Source organism: Arvicola amphibius, chromosome 14, assembly GCF_903992535.2.
Source record: "Arvicola amphibius chromosome 14, mArvAmp1.2, whole genome shotgun sequence".
Taxonomy (NCBI): domain Eukaryota; kingdom Metazoa; phylum Chordata; class Mammalia; order Rodentia; family Cricetidae; genus Arvicola; species Arvicola amphibius.
Window position 1 is genome coordinate 31,093,861 of NC_052060.1, and position 17,171 is coordinate 31,111,031.

Below are 17,171 nucleotides of genomic sequence, written 5' to 3' on the forward strand. Positions count from 1 at the left end.
TTTGTTCCTATTTTCTATATAGACAATAGAAGATACTAAATCTAGTACATAGCGTAGGTTCTATGAGAAGCACAGAGTTCATGGATGAGGAGGACTAATCTGCTTCCAAACACTCTAGATCCATTACTAATGCTCCCACCTGTGTGAGTGACAAGTCTCAGGAAGCCAGCACTGACAGTCAGCAGGCTGAGCCCCAGGCAAATGGCCAGGCTTGTTTGGGTGACCTCCCCTTCTTTGTGGTTGCAGGGTGCTAGTGATACTCCAAGACCTAACACACAGGTCTTCCTCCCTTGCCCAAACACAATGTCCTTCCCACCATGAACTTGACATATAGAGCTATTGGCAATTGAGGGATAATGAAGAACCCCATCAGAAGAGCTATGGGAAGTTGAGGGATACTGGGGAAGGACAGTCGCTGTCCTTTAGGGATCTGGCTGCTCATGGGTTTTTCATGTTCCAGTGGATGTTCACACATCCATATGCATGTATCTTCTGATGGGGTTCCTCAGTATCCCTCAACTCCTCTCTGGGTCCCCTTCCATCCATGCTGGAACTCTGACTGCCTGAGCCTTATGTAAGTAACCAAGGCTGCCATGTGTTAATGTGTGCCACAGCCACATCATGTCCAGAGAACACGCCACAATTTTCTCCATCTGCCAGCTCTTCTGTTCCTCACATGCCCTCAACCATGAAGTTCCCTGCGCCTTGGAAGGTGGGAGATTGATAGCTGACCCACTCACAGCTGAGAACTCAAAGCTATTTATCCTTGGCACTTGACCAGTTCTGAGTCGCTGCGTTAGCCGCTACCCTCAGCAAAAGAAGCCTCTCAGACCACAAAGTTGAAGGCAACACATCTCTGGGTACAAACATAAATATTTTGAATGCAGTTTGATAAAAATGACCTCTCAGGAAAATGATAGTAGCTTCTTACCCTAGGGTCTATTATCACCCCATCATGGGCTTTTGACCAGCTTTCCAGGACCATCAATGGCTCATGAGCCAGGCAACTCTAGACCACAAGTGGCTCAGGACTCCACTGAAGGAGTGAGGAAAGGTGACAAAGAAAATCTTGATTGCTGAAAGTCCCCACTTAGAGGTTAGTAGGCAGTTGCTGACTGGGTTAAATTACTTGACAGTTGGGTTTTGGTTTACTGGTATAGGAGTCCAGATTGCTGGAACTGGCTCAGTCTAGTGGTTTCCCAGTTAAGTTTTTAAAAATAAAATATTAGTGTTGCCTAGTGGGCATGGGGAAGACAGAAGAACTCCGCACATTTGTGTGTGCATGGAGAAGTCCAAGCACTAGCAACCGGCTGCAGGGGCCCCTTCTAAGACAGCAGAAGGCTGCAGAAGGCATCACTACACACAGGACCCTGCCTCTGGGCACAGCTGAGAATTACTGATACACAATCTCTTTGGTTTCAGCATGGGAGAATCCTCCATTACAGCGATCCCTTCATCCTCTTCCTGTTTCTGCTGGCCTTCTCCACGGCAACCATCATGCAATGTTTCCTGCTTAGTACTTTCTTCTCCAAGGCCAGCCTCGCAGCTGCCTGCAGTGGGGTCATCTACTTCACCCTCTACCTACCGCACGTTCTGTGCTTTGCCTGGCAGGACCGGATGACAACTGATCTGAAGACGATCGTGGTGAGCCTTAGGGCTCCCCCCAGCCCATGACAGAGATTTTCTCTGATGACTCGGTGGCCTCTTGGCCTGCTCTCTAAGAAGGTTCCACTTTACCTTTTGACTCGAGAGTTCGTAGGATTGAAAGGCTAATACCAAGCTCAAAGGTTCGGGAGTCAGAGTGAAAGCAGCCTCCCCCCTGAGCAATGCAGACTGGCTTGATGAATGCGCCCTAGGGAAGGACTGGAGAGCCAAACTAGCTTCCTTTGTTTCTGCATGAGAGGAGAACCAGCCAGCCCATTCCTTTACCCTTCTTTTCTTCCTGCTTGAAAAGGGTCAGATGAGAGGAAGTTTGCCCCCCCCCTTACTGTCTGTCTGCTCAGAAAGAGGGTGGCATCAGTTCAAATGAGGCTCATTTTTCCAAAAGAAATTGGGATCAGTGACACCCTGTCTTGCCTGTACTCTAACAACACATGCAAAAAAAAAAAAAAAAAAAAAAAAAAAGCAGAAATGAGCCCTTACCACTAGACATCTCTGGCCGAAAGATGACTCTAGAAGTTGGCTTTTGATGGCTTGAGAGACCTCTTAGCTTGGGATTCCCAAATAAATATAGGTCTTTTTTATTAATTGTTTTCAAGTGGGCCATTTCTACCCTCTCATTAGCCGGCGCTAATCAGCCTCAGCCCCAAAGGGCGCAGTTTTCTGGCCCTCCAGAGCCTCCCAGTCTCTGTAGTAGTCCCAGGACTACTGCCTGCCTCTCTGCCAGAAGAACCTGTTCTTGGGACTCTGACTCTGGCGCATCTGCCTTTTATTACTTCACATGTTAAATAAGAAGTTAATTGCCACTATTTATAGCACTTAGTTTTCTAAGACAGTCACAATGGGTAATAGTAAGAAACTCTAGTGACTCAGGCTGTGGGCAGAGCTGGGCAGTTTTGGAAATCGTCGGGTTGTTATGTGGTACTGGGAAGCCACAGCTTCTTGGACCTACCAGGAAGCTTCAGATTTGGCAACTACGGATAAGAGCCGGGTTGAGTTCATTTTAGCATGTGTGCGTGCATGTATGCGTGTGTGTACATATAGCAAAAGGGTTTCTTGCTTTGGGGAGAGATAGTCCGAACTTTGTCCAGGATCCTCCAAATTACAGGGAACCCCTGGCAAAGGCAAATGTGCTGATGTGTCAGGGACCACCCATGGTGACTTGGCCGGTTACTTTCTAAAATTCCTGTTCCACATTTTCTAGCCAGTGGGCTAGTTTCGGCACAGAGGACTTAAGATGCGACCTAGCGTCCTTGCTGACCACAGGAAAATGGTGACTTCAAGCCCCCTTCTTGTGGGAGTCTCACAAAGTGGCTTGACTTGGCATGTTTGTTCTGCCCAGAACTGTGTGGTCTTCTGAGAGTGGAAGGCTGAGGGGTGGGTGGAGGACACCAGGAGAACTTCCCTTCCTTTGGAGCCTTTACTATGTGCCACTTCCTTATACCCCTTTACAACCTAGTTTACCCTATTGAGCAGGCCAGAGGAGGCTCACTAGGTATTAGGTGGGAATTTTTGAGGCCTGCCAAGCATTTCCAGAACTCTCTTCCCTAGAGAGGATCACCGTAAGCCCTCCCTGAGTAGCCTGACACTCAGACACGACACAGACCCTCTTTGGCCCCCCTCCCTTCCCTGTCTTGTGGCCCTCTGGGCTCCATTGTCCTCTGTGTCCATTGCTACCCCTCTCCGCTCTGCAGAGCCTGCTTTCCCCTGTGGCGTTTGGCTTTGGCACTGAGTACCTGGTCCGCTTCGAAGAGCAAGGCCTGGGGCTGCAGTGGGACAACATTGGCAAGAGTCCCGTGGAAGGGGACGAGTTCAGCTTCCTGCTGGCAATGAAGATGATGCTCCTTGACGCGGCTCTCTATGGATTGCTTGCCTGGTATCTCGACCAGGTTTTTCCAGGTCAGCAAGGAAGACTCAGGCTACTTTATCTCCCGTGGTCAAGGGAATTAGATTTGTCTGGCCCAGTCTTCTAGTTTAAACTTGATCGCTCCCCTGAGCTATTTGAACATAAGCTCACAGGGCCAGCATCTGAATTTACAACTAGAAGTTAAAACTCCACCAACCAATTATTGTCTCCACTTTAAAAACAGGTCTAGACTTGGAGCTGGGGAGGCAGCTCGGTAGGTAAAAGTACTTGCTATGCAAGTGTGAGGACCTGAGTTCGAATCCCCCACAACCCACATAAAACCTGGGGGTGTCGGCAAGTGACTGTAACCCTAGTGTTGGGAAGTGGAGACGAGGGGATCCCAGGAACTCTTTAACCAGCCAACCTGGCCAGCACAACAAGCTGCCAGTTCAGCAAATGACCCTGCCTCAATGGACTCAGGTGGGTGCATCAGAGGAAGGCACCTCCTCTAGCCTTGGCAAGCATGCTCATGAGTATGTCTACCCACATACATGTGTACATATGGGTACATATACATGTGCATGCGCACATGTAAACACAGACACACATACACACGTGTCAGGGACAGGGAGAGAGGATACTGGGAAATAGGTCTAGAATTGGCTTTCTTGTCGCCACCGATCCATCTTCCCATTCCAAGCCTCCTTCCACCGACACCACCTACCGCCGGGTCCCCCTTGCTGTATGCAGGTGGAGCCTTTGCGGTCTAGGCCAGATGGTGTCCACACTCCGTCCCAACCCCTTCGTGGTCCTCTCTCCTCATTCAGAGTAAAACCCAGTGTCCCAACTCAGGCTTCATCTTCCGCCTTTCTGCTACCCTCTTCACCCCTGCCTTCCCTTCCACACTAAGTCTCTGGGCTCAGGCCACCGCAGGCTCCCCCACTGATGTTCAACACACTAGCTTCACACCTGCTGTTTTCACTAGCTGTGCCTTTCTCCCCGGGCTATGCCTCCAATCTGCTGACTCGGCTCCTCACTCTGCTCAGGTCTCTGTTCAAATGTCACTTTATCGCAGGGATCTTTCTAGACTGAAGAGTACTAGATCTTTGTCATTGTATGGCCAGTATTCCCTCTGTGGCCCTAACCCTTTACCCTACTTTTTTTTTTATTGTTTTAAGCACTCATCACCGCCTGACACGATGTGGAGTTGTTTCTTTTGTTTCCACTCTTATTTTTTTTGGGGGGGGCACCACCCAGCTCCCAAATAAATCACAAACTGAGGTTTATTTTATCTTATGAATGCCTGGTTTTAGTTTGGCTTGTATCTAGCCAGCTTTTTTTTTTTTAACTTAAATTATCTATCTTTTGCCTCTGGGCTTTTACCTTTTTTTTTTTTTTTTTGTATGTCTCCCTCCCCCGCCCCTTCTTATTTCATGTCTGGATGTGTGGCTGGGTGACAGGCCCCTAGTATCTTCGTCTCCTCCTTTTCTTGCTCCTTCCTCCTTTTTTTCCCCTGTCTGCCTGCCAACCCCACCTATCCTTTCTTCCGCCTCCCTATTGACCATTCAGCTCTTTATTAGACCAAACAGGTGTTTTAGACAGGCAAAGTCACACAGCTTCACAGAGTTGAACAAATGCAACATAAAGGAATACAACACATCTTTGCATCATTAAACAGGCATAAACAAACATAACACCTTCTAATATTTCACAGTAGTTACGTAACCTTATGTATGCATTTGTTGACTTACCATCTTTCCTGGGAGAGCTCCATGAGGGCAGAATTGTGATCTGTTTGTTTTGCAGCAACATCCTGGAAGCCCTGACTAGAACTTAGTATTTCATGGACACCGAATCATTATCTAACACACCTGCAGCCTAGAACATCAGCTACTGGGTCAAAATTAGCTATTTGCAAAGTTTTGTAATCTACTTTGCAGAAACTCAGATTTTCCTTCCAATCAGCATTTCCTCTAGCCGGAGCAGTCCCCTCTTCACCTGGATGGCCTCTGTGTCAGCCCTCACTGTACAATGACATCTTGGTCTAGCTCTTGACACCCTGACCAAAGCAGACAGGGAGGAGTGAGGATAGGCCTGGAAGACCAAGCTCATGGTCCTCAGAAATAAGCAGCTGGGACCAGGTACAACAGAGTTCAAGTGCGGCCTGGGTTACAGTGAGATCCTGTCACCAACAGAGAACCAAGCCAATCAAACAGCGACAGGTGTGCAGCAACCACAAATGGGAAAAGATGGCCGAGTCCAGCAGCCTGGGTCCGTGTCCCTCCTGAAGGACAATGTGTTTTCCAGAGTTGTTATCACAAGGGCTATGTATGGTGTGGCTTTAAATAATAGAGATTTTTTTTTTAAAGCTAGAAATCAAAAATGAAGCTGTTGGGAAAGCCATGCTGCCTATAAAACCAAGCTTCTCGGGGGGGGGGGGGGGCTGACCCTCTGGCTTCCTTGACTTGCAGGCACCTTGCTCCAATCCTCCACCTCACGTGGCATCTTCCCTGGGTGCCGGCCCTCATGTGACTATCTCATGAGGACTCTGTGGCCACCCTACTCCAGTATGACCCCACCTCACTTAACTAAGCACATCTACCTTCTAAATAACGCCACATTTTGAGACATGAGGTTGGAACTCTGGTTAGGACACTAGAGGTGTGTGCTCTCAACCACCATCCCATTCCCTATCACTACCATTTATTTCCACTCTGAGACTATCCAGTTAGGGACAATCCTGTAAGACCGCCATCCAATCCTAACACTACCAGAGCACTCTCTTTTCGATTACGGCTTTATTGTAATGGCTGTAACTCAAGGACTGCCATAAGGTGAGGGAATGGAATGGCCTGGAGCTTCCTTGCCTTCTCCGGGTCACCCCCTCCCAGCACTGAAGCGTGGTTACCAGCCCAGAATCTCTTCAAATCCTCTTCTGAGGTTTGGAATGGTCTGCAGCCCCTAACTCTTCCTGGAGATCAGAGGTTGGACTGAAAGGTTGCTCTTTGCACATCTGTTCTTTCTGGTGAGCAATACCCAGATGTGAAGTTGCAAAGGCAACTGAACCAGAAAGTTGGGATTTTTTTTTCCCCTTAAAATACAGTTGGATCCAGTCGAATGTGGGGAGTTGAGAATGGTGGTGTTAGAACCAGATTGCCTGCATTAGGATTCTCGCATGTTCATTTCATGGGGCAGGTGGCTTCACGTTAGTGCACCTCAGTGTCTGCATCCTTCAGACTCATATTACTTCCCGGTTCATAGGGTTTTCAGAATCCACTGATGTCACACATGGGAAGTATGTAATACGCCTGGTATATAAATAGAATCCAGCGAATATTTGTGATCTCCAGTGTTACTGCTTTCTGGTTAACTGCTAAAAAAAATGGCGTGATTTAATTCTTTGATAACACTTATTTCTTGGGAAACTGATGTCATCAAAGATCCTCACTGCCAGTGTTGCTGGTAACACCCCCCAAAAAATCCCATAGTATTTTGATTACAAACTTACTGATAGCCTGTGGGTAACTGCACAATGGCTTGTGACTATCAACAGTTGCTATAATCTGAGATTTACACTGAGTATATTGTAGAGCTTGTGTGATGGGGGGGAGGGCGCTCACTGTTTTCTCTTTACTTCCCTGTTCTCAGGAGACTATGGATCGCCACTCCCCTGGTACTTCCTTCTACAAGAGTCTTACTGGCTTGGAGGTGAAGGTAATTGGGTGGTTTGCTTGCTTGCTTGTTTGTTTGTTTGTTTAATTAAAACAGCCAAGTGGTGGTGGCACAAGTCTTTAATTCCAGCACTCTGTAAATTCAAGGTTAGCCTGGTCTACAGAGTGAGCTCCAAGACAACCAGGGCTACACAAAGAAACTCTATCTTCAAAAAAAAAAAAAAATTAAAACAAAATGACAACACCAGAAACACTTCAGGATTGAAACTAATTCCTTGGGGTTTGTGCAAGAGGAGTGGAAGGTGCCAAGGTGGCCCTTTATGTCAAGTCACGATTCCTGCTGCCTGTGGTGGGCAAGCAGGCCACCCCAGCATCACAGCCTCCACGAGCTTACCTCTGGTGAATCACAGCCAGAGCGAAAGGTGGAAAATTGACAATTTGTGTCTGGGGATTAAGCACCTGTTGAAAAGGGGTTGCACCATTTCAGAGTCAAATATCTCCTTCCTGCTTTTAAAGCAGAGATCTGGTATCTTGAAGGGAGCTTTGCCGTCAGCCTACGCTGCCTCCCCTCTCCTCCGTCCTTATTCTCCAGTCTCAAAAGGCACGGTAATTCACTCTCTGAAGATGAGGCAGAAACTGCGCTGTGAACCTCCAAGGCAAACACTACCGCAGCTCTGCGGCCGGAGAAGAAAGTCAAATGGACGTTTGCTGACAGTGCCTCGTAAACACAATTTATCTTTCCTCAAACAAAACAGGAGGCCAAGTGATTTCTGGAAATCCTTAGATCATAGTCCTTTGAGTTCTGGGGCAGCAGAGGAACTCTAAAGCTATGAGCTACAGTCTCCCCTAGAACTGGGAGGTTCAGGAAGGAAAAAAATGCTTTCGAATGTTCGGCCTCACCTCTGCCTACCCATGCTTCAATGGGAATGACCACACCTGGGCCGTGTTCTAGCCTTTAAGCACTGACACCGGTGTTTAGTTTTCTAAGGCTTAACCCAAGTCTTTAAAGGGCTTGTATAGATCCTTGTTTGTGTGACGTTTTGAGGGCCCCCCCAAGTATTTTTCTATATATACATTTTTAATAGCTCAAGCAGCAGTGTTTTGACAGCCCAGTGTTTTTCCATTCCATTGTTTTGTGTGTCGTGTGTATCTACAAACTTTCAAGTGTCTACTGTGATAAAGTTATCGACCCATCATAAATGGGAGTGTCTAACACAGGGGTGCCCCTGGAGTGTTCTTAATGTCAGTAACGCCAGTGCACTTGCTCATCTGTCCCCCCCCCCCCCCCCCCCGTTATCCCAAGGGCTGCTCTGCCATTCAAGACAAAGAACAAAAAAATCTCGAGAAACATGTTCCTTGACAGAAGGGAAATATTTTCATCTGTCTCATAACCTGGACGAAATTCAATCCCTCACTCTATCTGGATCAGAAGGCAGAGGAGTCACTCCCCAGCTCCTCTTCTCCTAGACACAGAAATGGAGATATCCATTGCTTACAGAAATCCCAGTGGACACCAGCGACAGAAACTAGAACATCTCCCGGCGAGGAAGTCAGCCACCCCAGTGGTTATTTAGAAAGACATTTGTTCTGGCTGGCTTATGCCATCTGAGGACAGTGTGCTAGCCCAAATGTTGACCTTGGGAATTTTGGAGAATAAACTCGAAACTGCTCCAAGAAGTGGAGTCAGACGTGCAGCAGGCAGCACCTCTCTGACCACTCAGTCTCAGCCTGGTGCTCCCTCCTATCCTGCAGGCTGAGAGGCCCTGGTGAGCAGACACTGAGAATAGCCACAGATGCTGGCCCATCTGCACTTGAACCAGAGCCCTAAGGACTTGGTGCTGGTGGCTTCCTCTGGTTCCTGCTTCCTCTCTGGCTGGACAGCCTTTCTGCTTCTTCCTTTTCCAGGATGTCCTTGACACCCTTTTAGACCAAATGCCAATTAAAAACAAAACAAAACAACCCCCCTCACACACACACAAAAAGAAACCATGGCGTGTGTGTGTGTGTGTGTGATATCACCCATCACAATCCTGAATACACCAGGCTCCACCCTGATGTTAATTTAACCTCAGGATTCTTGAATGCCCAAATAGGTAAATAGGTGGTTTTCTCAAGGGAGCTACTTCTCAAACTTAGATTTACGCTGACTACCCATCTTATCACTATAGATGAATTTTTGCTCAAGGTTCCTGTGACTGACATGTTGTAGGTTGGAGCCAAAAAGGACCAGGTGGTAAGCTAAAGAAATTAACCCATTCCAAATTTAACCCTGGGGCAGATTTTTTGTCTGTTTTGGGTTTTGGTTTTTCTGTCACAATTTCGGACATGGGAAGCCTAGCATATTAACTGGAAGAGGTGAGGGCTGGGAATGATGCTTGGTGGGAGAGCGCTTGCCTAACATGCATGAAATTCTGAGTTTGAGTCCCAGCTCCCCCTGAAAACAAACACCAGAGTAAATAGAAACTCTTTCAGCTCCAAGGCTTCAATTACAAAAGTCCCCCTGGGCCTGATGAAGATGGCGCAACCAGATTTGAGTATCTCGTGGCCTGGCATCAGGTCAGAGCTGGAGGCCATGCAGCAGGCTGGTCTCAGAGCAATGCTGGCTGTTGAGGGAGCTGTCTTCCCCTTGTGGTGGGGAACTCAATTGTTCCCTCTACCCCTCCTTTCCTCGCTTGTTTTTACTCAAGAGTCACAAAGGCTTCTGATTGGTTCAGGTTGTTCAACCAGAGAAGAAAGGGCCCTGGAAAAGACTGAACCTTTAACAGAGGAAACGGAGGATCCGGAGCACCCAGAAGGAATGAATGGTAACAACCACCACCCCTCTCCCCACTCCCCAGCCCCAGAAAAGGGCAGAGCCGAGCCAAGGTGAAAAGCTAGGAAGCTTAGGTAGTGCCAGCAGTGCCCGAGCAAAACCACAAGGTGGGTGGAATGAAGGCGGCCAGGAAGCTGCCTCCCTCTCCTGACTGGTGTTAAATCTGATGTCCAGCTGTGCATGACAGGCATGAATGGTCCAACCCAGACATTAGTGCATGTTTCCTGGAGAAAGCAAATCCCAAGTCTGCAGTGTGTTTGTGCCCTTGTTAGGCAAATCCCAAGTGAATTGCGCGAATGTGCTGACTTCCGAGGATTTAGCCAGAACAATGACTTGGGTCACTGGGACTTGAAGCGGATATGAGCTATAAGGAAAGACAAAAATAAGTGCTGTCAGGGGAAAGAGTCTAGCAGAGCTGACTACATGCACTTCACTCAAGGTTTATATTATAAACCTGGGTCCATTCACTAGCACCATTAGAAGCCTTTCCTGGCTGTGGAAGTTACCTAATCGTTCCTGGGCTGATGGGCAGGCTACATAAGACTTGTGTCCCTGGCTTTTGTTGCTCCATCTTCCTCTTGGTCTAATTCTTGTAAGGGTTCTCATCCTGGAGCGTATGTATTTCTTGGGTTTAGAGAGGTGCCTGGGCCCTGATTTAGCCAGATGTTAGCGTGAGAAGGTCCAGCCTCCAGGTGCCCCTCAGGTACCGCTTGGCAAAGCTGACGCTGGAGACCCGGATCCACATGGAGTTGGTTTGCCGACAGGGATGCCTCTGGAAGACCCTTCTCCCGGAGTGGTTTGACAAGGCTGAAATGACAGGCAGTAAAACTGAGGATGGGCTTCCGGTTCCGCTTTAGGCCAGACTGGGAGGCACAGACAGACAGACAAAGCAACAGATTTAGGGACAGAGCCAGGGAACAGATATTTGGAATTAATACTCTGACGATAATTAATCTGGCTCGGTAGAGTGTCCTGCAGAGAAGATATGGTAGGGGTCAGGGGGAGGCAGAGAGCCGGTCAATTGAAGGGGGACAGGAAGCATAGGGAGGGAGGAGCCCCGATGAGGAAGAGTGGGCTGTCCGGGAGTGCTGAGGGGTGGGAGGTGGTGCCAGAAACCCATGATGAAGAATCCTATAGACCGAGCCTGAGAGCAAAGATGGAGCTTGGGGTTAACTCAGTATGCAGGCAGGGACTATTTCAGATGAGAACGGGCTCTGGGCTCACACCTTGTCGTCACTGACAAGCCATGTAACCTCAACAGAACATTTACTGCCTCTCAGTCTTGGGCTTTCTAACCGATTGAAATGAGTGTGAAATGAGGTCATTCTTGGAAAACACCGGAAACAGTACCTGACCCACAATAAGTGTTAAATCGATGGCCAACGCCATTATTATCAACCATGGCTATTTTGATCCTCTTTACAAAGCTACAGCCGTGTGGGCAGGCGAAGTTACAGGCAGAACACAGGATTGAAGAAGGCACTGTGTTCATTGAGCACGGTCGTTAGAGTGTTGCCTTTCTACAATGTGCTTTTCCTTCCAAGACTCCTTCTTCGAACGCGAGCTTCCAGGGTTGGTGCCGGGAGTGTGCGTGAAGAGCCTGGTAAAGGTTTTCGAGCCTGGTAGTCGGCCCGCTGTGGACCGTCTAACCGTCACTTTCTATGAGAGCCAGATCACGGCATTCCTCGGTCACAACGGAGCAGGAAAAACCACCACCTTGTGAGTTCTCTAGCAAAGAGGCTGTCCCATCCAATCCCATCCCGTCCCATCCATCATCCCCGGCTTCACTCTCCCCAATATCTTCAGCCTGTGCTTCCCTATTGAATTGTGGTGGAAACAAATGAACAAATAAATAAAACACCCTTGTTGTGGTCCCAAGAATTTCCAAAGCAAGCTGGGTGTGGTGGCTTAAATGCCTTTAATCTCAGCACCTGGGAGGCAGAGGCTGGTAAACTCTGTGAGTTCAAGGCTATCCTGGTTTACTTAGTGAGTTCCAGGACAGCCAGAACTACATAGTGAGATCCTGTCTTGAATGTAACCCCCTCCCAAACACTGCAAAAATAAAATTAAGTAATAAGTAAAAGTTAAAAAAAATCTCCCAAGAATGCTGCAGTATTCAAAGCCCACTCGAGTATATGTAATATTTGTTAAGCAGCAGCAAGAGAATGGGGAGTAAGTGTATAGCCCCCTTCCTGTCACAGAAATGGACGTTCACAGAGTTTGAGTGACTTTTTTCCTGACACCTCTGAGTTGATGGCTCAGTAGGTGCATTAGCCAGGTCCTCTTGCCACAGTCGCCTCTTGTTCCTAACACCCTTAGTCCCCTCCTTAATCCCCATCCCTGTCATCCACATTGAGGATAAATCCTGGCTGTCTATGTCCGGGGTCTGTAGATCACCTCTGCTTCTAAGGAGCACTCCTTTTCCTACCAATTATCAGGATGCTTCAGTTGGTGTGGGACCTCTGTTGGGGGTTGGTTACATTTCTAAGGAAGTGTAGAGAGACCGGTGGCGGCGTATACCTGGCAGAAGGCCAAGTGCAGGAAAATCTGGATCTCTGGGTGGACTTCTCGGTCCAACAGTTCTTCAGGGACCTGAGCGCCATCTGCTGAGGTTCCTAGGCAGAGCTCCGCTGGGTGAGCGGTGGAGGAGGGGTGGGGGGGGTCAACAAGCCCCGTGACGGCAGCCGTCAAATCCTTGGCTTCCAGGGCCCCGGGAAGGAACAGCGGTGAACTCCCTGCTCTGGAATGTGCTCTTGGGGCTTTCAGTGCGAACGGAATGTGGGGCTGGGGCCATTGTGCTTGGGACTGTTTCCCTCTAGTGGTTGATCAACAAAGATTTCGGCTTTTAAATACAGGCTCTGAGAGCCTGCGATTTTATCAGGGCTGGGTGTGGCAGTCTAGGTCTATCTCCCCGGCGAACTCCCGTGGTCCGGGAACAGGAAGCTCCAGCCAAGACCCCAGGACCTCTTGAAGACAAACACATTACTTCACTGAGTGCAGAGAGATTCAACTTCCCCTGGAGTTGAAACACGAGGCTGCCCAACACCGGGAATAACATAACACTTTAAGGTTTCACTCCATACTGGTTCTGTTCTAAAAGTACCTTTTGACTCACTTAACCCAAACATCTACCTAAGCAGGCAGGAGTCAATATGTCTTGTTTTATTAAAGAAAGGGGAGGGGGGAAATCACAACATAGTTATGGGCTTTTTATGTTAGGGATCCAAAACTGAAGCTGTGGGTGGTTAATTTCTGTGCCTGACCGCGGTCACCTCATCAGCAGACACACAATGAACACATCCGCGGGCTCAGCTTCCCACCGGCACCGCCCGTCTTCCCTGGGCTTTGTAAAGGCAACCGCCAGTTTCTCCGCAGTCAGGGTTGCTTACCCAGGCAAAGCAGTGGGCTGCGCTCTCAGCCCCTTTAACGGACCACAACACGACAGTGACCACAAGGGCTAACCACATCAATAGCCACCGGATGACCACTATGACAGACCTTTACAGAGGACACTACAACAATGACCACCACACTGGCCACTATGGCAGACCATATCAGTGAACACCACAGGGACCACGACAGTGACCACTATGGCTGACCATCTCAGTGAACACTGTGACTAACCATCCCGGTGGGCACTCCAACTGACCACTACTGTGATGGATGAGTGGTGTGATGTCTGGGGCTGGGAATCCCCGAAGCTCTTGAAACTGCTCTGGAAGCACAGGAAATAAAGAGCAGAAAAAGAAAGCCCCCCCCCTTTTTTTTTGTCGTTCTGGGTACCAGGACCTGAATGTAGGTACTGATGCTAAGTAAGCCTTGTGTAGAAAATGTTGAGGCCCCTCAGCTGATGTAGGTTTGAGTTTAATAGAGAGCCAAGGTAGGAATCACTACGAGCATCCTCTGGCCCTGGAGTGGGGTTGCCATTCTCCTCTGGTGAGTCCTAAAGCCCTTTCCTTCTGCCACCTAACCCACCCTCTGTTTGGCAGGTCCATCTTGACAGGCCTTTTGCCACCAACATCAGGGACCGTGCTCATTGGGGGAAAAGACATTGAAACCAGCCTTGATTCAGTACGCCAGAGCCTGGGCATGTGTCCCCAACATAACATCCTATTCCACCAGTAAGTGAACTGGAGTTGAGATTCTCCAGGGCAGGGGTGGGCTTTGTGGTAGGATACTGCCTGGTATGTCCATCGTCCCTGGGTTCCATCTCCAGCACCAGGAGAAAACAGGGCGTCTATTGGAAATGACTTCTGCTGTGCTGGCCAGTTTTATGTCAACTTGACACAAGGGAGAGAAACTGGAAAGCAGGGATCCTCAACTGAGAAAATGCCTCAATAAGGTGGGGCTGTAGGCAAGCCTGCAGGACATTTTCTTAATTAGCAATTGCTGTGGGAGGGCCCAGCCCATTTTGTGTGGTGCCACCCCTGGGCTGGTAGTCCCGGGTTCCATAAGCCAAGGCCGAGCAAAGCTGTGATGAGCAAGCCTGTAGGCAACACTCCTCCATGGCCTCTTCATTAGTTCCTGCCTCCTGGTTCCTGCCCTGCTTGAGTTCTTGTTCTGAATTCCTTTGATGATGAACAGTGATGTGGGAGTGTGAGCCAAACAAACCCTTTCCTCCCCACGTTGCTTTGGTCCTGGTGTTTCATCACAGCGGTAGGAACCCTAAGCTACCGGCATCTTTTCCTCACCTGCCCCCAGCTCACATCTTCCCTCCAGCCCAATGCTTTATAGTCTGGTCCCCACCTTCAAAGCCCTTATCCTGCTGGGGTAAGAATTGCCCCTCCAGATGTGAGACTGTGCTCCTGGCGCTCAGAGCTGCGATGTCCCCGCCAGAAGAGTCACAGCAGCTTCTTTCTGACGCCCACCCCATTGCGTGCCCTGAATACTTCTGGGCAGGAACCAGAAAGAGGAGCATCGTTCCTTCTCCACACTGAGCCCTGGTGCCGAGGGTTGCCCTTTCAGAGGGCCTTCATGCTAGCTGGCTTGAGTTTCTTTCTTTTCTCCCCTTCTACTTCCACCTTCTTCTTCCTTCTCCTTCCGTTCCCTCCCTCACTCCCTCCCCTCCTTATCTCTCTCTCACCCCATTCTCTTTCCAACCGAAACATATTTTATGTCCTGACTCTAGTCATTGTGGAAGGAAAGTAGGGATTGAAGGAGAGAAGACAGCCAAATACAAAGAAAAACACAACCAAACAAAACTGTCACGAGTCATTCTGCCACCCAAGAGGCGATTGCTGTCAACACCTCTAGATATGGTTCTTGAGAAATTCCTCTGCACGTGCAGACGTGCCTGAAGACTTGCAGGTTATGAAGGAGAGTAAAATTATATGTACAGTTTTGTCGCCTGACTTTGAGACGGTGATTGCTCTTCAATTATCTTATTATGTGCATGGGTGTTTTGCCTGAGTGTATATCTGTGCACTATATGTGTGCCCAGCACCTGCGAAGAGGGCACCAGATTTCCTGGAACTGGAATTACAAACAGTTATGAGACGCCATGTGGGTGCTGGGACTCGAACCCAGCTCCTCTGTAAGAGCGGCCCATGCTCTTAACCACTGAGTCATCCTTCCAGTTCCATAATTGCTTTTTTTGACCCTAAGGTGTTGTGAATATCTCTTCATGTGATTACCTATTTCTTTAAAAAGGAATTTCTAATGTTTCTAAGTACACATGTGCGATCCCAATGTTGTTTTACATTTGTATCATAAATAATACCAGGATGAAAATTTTGATTGCTGTGTCTTTATATTCATCTTTATTTTTTTTTTTCTTTTGAGACAGGGCTGGCCGTGAAACCGGAGATCAGCCTGCCTCTGCCTCCCAAGTGCTGGGACTAATGGCGTGCGCCAACACCACCCGGTTTCACCTTTATTTTTCTAAGCTGAATTGCTAGAGATGGAATTGCTCAGCTCATTGGCCTTCTCCTGGTCCTGTCCCCACAGTCTCACAGTGGCTGAGCATATCCTGTTCTATGCCCAGCTGAAAGGGAAGTCCTGGGAGGAGGCTCAGCTGGAGATGGAAGCCATGTTAGAAGACACTGGCCTCCACCACAAGAGAAACGAGGAGGCGCAGGACCTTTCAGGTGCTTGGTACTGGGGCAGCCATTGCCTTCCTCCCGGTGCACCTCAGCAGAGGAGTGGGGGTGGGGCAGTGGTTCTCAACCTGTGGGTCACAACCCTACATAGCAAATGTTTACATTGCAATTCTTTACAGTATCGAAATTACAGTTATGAAGTAGCAACGAAATAATTTTATGGTTGGGGGGGGTCCCCAAAACATGAGGAACTGTATTAAAGGGTTGCAGCACTAGGAAGACTGAGAACCACTGGGGCAGGGCCTTTTACCGGGACAAGCTCCTAATACTTCTGTGAAGTTAAAGATCCAGTCTTCAGATGAGCAGGTGCCAGGACACAAGGGTGGCCTTTCTGCATTGAAGCCCCAATGCTGCTATGTCTTTGGACAGTGCAGGTACATCTAAGGTGGCAATATCAAACTGTCAGATTTGAAGAGCCTCCACATGCCACCAGTCCCAGGCTTTTCTTGTCTGCATGTCAAGGTATCTGTGATGAGCCACCATCGTCTTCTTTCTGCCTCCAGGTGGCATGCAGAGGAAACTGTCCGTGGCCATTGCTTTTGTGGGAGATTCCAAGGTGGTAGTCCTGGACGAACCCACCTCTGGGGTGGACCCCTACTCCAGGCGCTCCATCTGGGACCTGCTCCTGAAATATCGATCCGGTGAATACCCCACGCTTAGCACCCCATGGTCTCATTGAGGTTCTTCCTGGAATCCCGTTTTTCTCACACCTAGTAGTTTATAGCTAAGTACACTAACAGCCGTAACTGCGTTCCCTTGAGACTGTTGGTGAAGTCCAAGTTCAAGTGAGAGCCTCCTGAGGTATTTACATAAACACAAGCAGGGAGTCCCTGGCTGAAACAGTCTAGAAGGCTGGGCTGGAGTGGAACTCATTTGGTACAGTGTTCACAAAGCATGCGTAAAACGCCAAGTTCAACCCCAGCACCACACAAACCAGGCCTGGTAGTACATGCCTATAATCAGTTGCTATAACATCACTACGCTTGCTGAAGAATTAGCTACTTTGTCTTTGTTTATTAACTTCTGGTTCTGGGGACCACATCACCTGGAGGTTGCTGTGCATCTGCTCCAGGGCTTGTCTGGTG

At 48.7% G+C, this 17,171-nt stretch overlaps 1 protein-coding gene across 1 annotated transcript in view; it reads left to right on the forward strand.

The window, feature by feature from the left end:
* Abca4 (ATP binding cassette subfamily A member 4) overlaps positions 1-17,171 on the forward strand; it is a 126,457-nt gene that overhangs the window by 66,859 nt on the left and 42,427 nt on the right. Inside the window, exons 15-22 of the mRNA XM_038311073.1 lie at positions 1,423-1,644; positions 3,354-3,558; positions 7,154-7,219; positions 9,891-9,980; positions 11,533-11,707; positions 13,978-14,109; positions 15,935-16,074; positions 16,590-16,727. Coding sequence (XP_038167001.1) covers positions 1,423-1,644; positions 3,354-3,558; positions 7,154-7,219; positions 9,891-9,980; positions 11,533-11,707; positions 13,978-14,109; positions 15,935-16,074; positions 16,590-16,727 — 1,168 coding nt within the window. The remainder of the gene's footprint in view (positions 1-1,422; positions 1,645-3,353; positions 3,559-7,153; positions 7,220-9,890; positions 9,981-11,532; positions 11,708-13,977; positions 14,110-15,934; positions 16,075-16,589; positions 16,728-17,171) is intronic.